The sequence below is a fragment of the Alosa pseudoharengus genome, unplaced genomic scaffold (genome assembly GCF_046254945.1).
Source record: "Alosa pseudoharengus isolate Yale_2024_CS ecotype anadromous, Long Island Sound unplaced genomic scaffold, YU_APseudo_1.1 YU_APseudo_1.1_scf_6, whole genome shotgun sequence".
NCBI lineage: Eukaryota > Metazoa > Chordata > Actinopteri > Clupeiformes > Clupeidae > Alosa > Alosa pseudoharengus.
Window position 1 is genome coordinate 25406582 of NW_027468848.1, and position 5000 is coordinate 25411581.

The 5000-nt window shown below is 50.4% G+C and overlaps 1 protein-coding gene across 1 annotated transcript in view; it reads left to right on the forward strand.

Moving 5' to 3' along the window:
* arvcfb (ARVCF delta catenin family member b) overlaps positions 1-5000 on the forward strand; it is an 82081-nt gene that overhangs the window by 28398 nt on the left and 48683 nt on the right. The window contains exons 6-7 of the mRNA XM_076271343.1: positions 1384-1463; positions 1923-2491. Of these exons, the coding sequence (XP_076127458.1) occupies positions 1384-1463; positions 1923-2491 (649 nt within the window). The remainder of the gene's footprint in view (positions 1-1383; positions 1464-1922; positions 2492-5000) is intronic.

Sequence of the window (5000 nt, forward strand, 5' to 3'; positions counted from 1 at the left end):
AGAGAGATTAATATCCCTGTGTGTGTGTGTGTGTGTGTGCTCATATGCGTGCTGTATGCTGCTCATCCTGTATTTCTTATGTCTTTTTTTATATGTATATGTTTGGGTAATGTTCAGCATACATTTCACTGCTGATAGTGGTGATGTAAGTATAATCATGTTGGAGTTCAGGGCAGTGGTCAGTTTGTGTAGGATGTTGATGTCTGAGAGGAAGCTGAAGGTCCGTGCGGCACAAACCTTTGCAGAATCCTTCAGACCTGAGGGTTAGAGGTCAGGGGTCAGGCATTAAGGGTCTTGTGTATAGTCATGTCCGAACTCACTCAATACTGTATATTTTATACCTCGTTCTCCTCTCAAGGTATTAAACAAGACATCTTCTAAACTACATGCACGCCACTTTAACTACCGTCCAGTTGCTGCTTACCGTCCAGAGACCTCAGTCATGTTGATATCAGGCCCTTGGCTCTGAATATGGGGATGAGCTCTCTGTTTACTTTCGACACGAAACCCGAGCCTCTCAAAGGTTCTAGAGTTTTGTCTTTTTTTCTCCCCGTTCTTTTATGAAGAAAAATATTCTCTTTTGCTTACCCCCCTCCCCCTCTCTCTCGGTGCTTTGGAGTACAGTCACTGTTGCTCTTGGCTTTGCTCCCCCTCTCTCTCTCTCTGTCTTTTTTTCTCTGAAGGCTGTGCAGACTCTCTCTTTTTCTCTCTTTTGCTCCGCATGAGGACAGGGTACTGCTGTAACCTTGCTTTTCTCCATCATTAATAAAAGACAGAGAGAAAGTGTGCGTGTGCGTGCGTGTGTGTGCGTGTGTGTGCGTGAGAGAGAGAGAGAGAGAGAGAGAGAGAGAGAGAGGAGAGGAGAGGGGGAGAGGGGGAGAGGGAGAGGGAGAGAGAGAGAGAGAGAGGAGAGAGAGAGAGAGAGAGAGAGAGAGAGAGAGAGAGAGAGAGAGAGAGAGAGAGAGAGAGAGAGAGAGAGAGAGAGAGAGAGAGAGAGAGAGAGAGAGAGAGAGAGAGAGAGAGAGAGAGAGAGAGAGTGTGAGAGAGTGTGAGAGTGTCAGAGCATCACTCTTCCCTGACAGAGACAATAAATAAGGAGGCTGTGGTGCTCGCCGACAGGAGCTGTTTTTCTACCCAGCTTGCTGATGGAGAGCATATTAAGAACACAGGGCCTTTTTTCAGCAGTCTACCCCCCCTCCCTCCCTCTCCCTGTCTCTCTTTCTCTCTCTATCTTTCTCTCTCTCTCTCTCTCTCCCTGTCCCTGCTCTCTCTCTCTCCTTTAACCTTTCTTTCACCTCTTCCCTCCATTTTCTCCTCCTCCCTCTCGTCAAGGCCCATCTCACCTTTGTCTGACTCCCTCTAACTTATTTTCCCTGTTCCAAGAGCCAGTCCCCTCCGGCAGTCCGTCGCCGCTGCAACGCCGTTTCCCACAACCTTCTCACGGCCTCAGCAATAGCCACACTGTCCACAAATGTGTTTTAGGATTCTCGCCCATTCCCCCTGTCTGCTGGTCTGTTTTATTTTCTCTCTCTCTCTCTCTCTCTTTCTCCCTCTCACTTCCCCTCTCACTCTCCCTCTCCTTCTCCCTCTCCTTCTCCCTCTCTCCCTCCTCTTTCTCTCTCTCTCTCTCTCTCTCTCTCTCTCTCTGTCTCCTCCTCTGCTTCTCTTTCTCAATGATCCATTTTTGTTAAGGTGCTTTAACAGGTGTCACTATGGATATATTGGATGTATGCATGAATGGATAGGTTGATGTCTGTTTGCAGTATATAGTATGGATTGGCTTATACCCATCTGCATGTATTTGAATAGATATGGGGCACACATACAAACTACAGACAAGTCGCTTAATCAGAATCAGTCCATTTCCATTCTAAATTGTATTTGTTTCTGTTTTCTCTCTCTCCTGTGGTTCCGTCCTTCAGAGGGGCATATGATGACCCGATCGAGGCGGAGCTGATTGACGAGCGCCACCCCTACATCCAAGGCATGTACCCGGCGCCGCTGGCACAGCCCGAGCGTGGCAGCATGGCCAGCCTGGACCGCATGGCCACCGTGGACCGCATGGCCACCTTGGACCGCATGGCCACCTTGGACCGCATGGGCACCATGGGCGGCCGGCGCTCGCCCTCGGTGGACAGCATCCGCAAGGACCCGCGCTGGCGCGACCCGGACCTGCCCGAGGTCATCGCCATGCTGGAGCACCCCATCGACCCGGTCAAGTCCAACGCGGCCGCCTACCTGCAGCACCTGTGCTACGAGAACGACAAGATCAAGAAGGACGTGCGGCAGCTGAAGGGCATCCCCGTGCTGGCGGGCCTGCTCGACCACCCCAAGCCCGAGGTGCACCGCAAGGCCTGCGGCGCGCTGCGCAACATCTCCTACGGCAAGGACAACGACAACAAGGTGGCCATCAAGAACTGCGACGGCATCCCCGCACTCATCCGTCTGCTGCGCAAGACCAACGACATGGAGGTCCGCGAGCTCATCACGGGTAAGTGGACGCCTCAGGTCCCATCTGTCCCCAACTCCCTGTTTCACCCGGAGGGAGCCTTTTAACCACAACTCGTCTGAATAAACGGTCAAAGCAATTTAGCGAGCAACGTCGACTCTCATGCTGTGCCTAAAGACAAAAACACATTGTGTATGTCAACTTGTGTGTTTGTGCTATCTCTGAGACTACTACCAGTAGAACAAACACGGAATACGGAATGGCCAACGGCTTCCAAACCTGTTGTCGAAGCCTACACTACATAGATATGTCTCAGAGCCTTGGAAACTGGCCTATTTTTGTTTTGTGTGTGCGTACTTCGGTACACACAGTGGGGGGTATGTGTGTGGGGAAAGGTGGGGGGGGGGGGTTAGTTGCACTCTCCCACCCCACTAGTTGTTCTCTGAGACGTCGTGCTGTGCTCTTCTTCTGAATACAATATGTTATACAAACTTTCATCTACTTACAGTCTAAAGCTCTTTCCCCAAAATCACCGCCGTGCCAGTCCACTACCACTAATGGACATTCAACAACTTTCCGCACCACACCACCGCTGTGACAATAGTAGCTAATTTAACATCATAGCCCCCAACCTGGCTCTCAAATGTTCTTAGCAGCGGTCTCTCAGCGTCTGCGAGCACAGACTCCTTTAGAGAACTGTGTGCGCTGTGAGCACACATATTGCTTCACACACTTCTCACTCCCTCTGTCCGGTTAGCTAATGAAAGCCTGAGGCGCCGAGCAAGACGTGGTGTGCGCTCAAGTACAGTGCTGTGTGTGTGGGGGGGGGGGGGGGGGGGGTCACTCTGTGTGAGAGAGAGGGGGTAGAGATTTTTAGGCTCAAAAAAGCAGGTCAGTGTTACAGTATGCTCTGTTAAACCTTGGATGTGACCTATGAAATGTCACTGAGTGAGCACAATTCAGTGTGTGTGTGTGTGTGTGTGTGTGTGTCTCTGTCTCTGAGTGTGAGTGTATGTCTGGCCAGAACATCAATCCTAGCTCCGTCCGCCTGACCTGACACACATCCGCAGGAATGTCTGGAATGTCAGCCAAGACTTTTTTTGGTTGTTGTTTTACACAGTTAGTTCCCAAAAAGGAGGTTGGAGAGAGCAATATAGCAACAGCGCTGAAATCTGGACTGACCCATCTCTCAGAGTAGCACTTTTTTGATAAATGGCCAAGCTGTCCAACAGGGAACATGTACAGAGAAGTAGTCTGTTTTGTTGAACAGCTCACTGAGGGTTCAGAGCCAAGATGTTGTTCTGGACAATAATGGTGGGCTTTGTCATGTTGTCCTCACTGAGGCTTGTTTGTTTGTATACAAGGATGAGTCATACACGCACTTGCACTGGAGCGACTACTGTGAGCAGACATGTCACGACTGAGGGACAGCTGTGCCACAGCAGACACGATTGCCTTTACAGGACCTTGTCGCTTTCAGTCAGGGCTAAGAATATCCCTCACTCCTTCCCTCTGTCTCCCTCTCTCTCTCTCTCTCTTCCTCTTTCTCTCTCTCTCTTTTTTCTTTCTTTCTTTGTCTCTGAGGAGGAGAAGGAGGAGTGGATTTTTCTGAGCTCTACCCTCTACCTCCTCCACATCTCTACCTCCCTCGCACCCCACCCCAACACACACACACAGACACACACACACAGAGAGAGAGAGAGAGAGAGAGAGAGAGAGAGAGAGAGTAAAAAAAGAGCAGTCTTGGCAGGCCATATGCGCTGGGGCTAAGGGCCCCTAAGAAAACAGGCCCTGCTCACAATGTGCCGTCGCCTCACAGCCACCCCGGGCCAGCCGTGTTTTTCTACAATTAAAAATAATTGTGGGCTTTCAAAAATAGCCTCCTTTTTCAGTCGTCCATGTGGGCTTTTTCGAGCCTTTTCGGCCATTGCCACCCCTGAAACCCACATTTGCCTGTGTGTGTGTGTGTGTGTGTTTATAAGTGTGTGTGGTGGGAGCTCTCCTGGTAGTGCTCAGGAGTCCCTGGCTGTCTGACGTGGTTGGACCCAAATGGTTTTACAGTGGCACAAGCTAAGGTCATTATTCCTGGCCGTGCTGTTGTAATGCAGACATACTGTATGCATTTTGTGGGCCTGTTTCCTCTCCTCCCGTCATCCCTCCTTCTCTTTCTCCGTCTCTCCTCTCCATTTTGTTTTCTTGTGAGAGATGGATTGTTTTAAAAGGCAGTTTTGCCCGAATCTCTACACACCACCCTTGGACATCCCAAAAAAAACAAAGATGATTTGTTTCAGAAATGTCAAGTACAACTTGTGTTTGTTTGTGTGTGTGTGTGTGTGTGTGTGTTTGTGTGTGTGTGTGTGTGGGCATGCATGCACTGGTCATGTGTGCTAGTTTGCGTGCTAACCCAGTGGAGAGAGATCACGCACCGAGTGCATCTGCACAGGGCTTTGTTTCCATCATCAAGCGGGTCGCTCTGTCTGTCTCAGCTCCAGATGGAAAGGGGCAGAGCTGGGGGGTAAATCAGCCCTCTGCAGCCCCCAGCTCACTACCC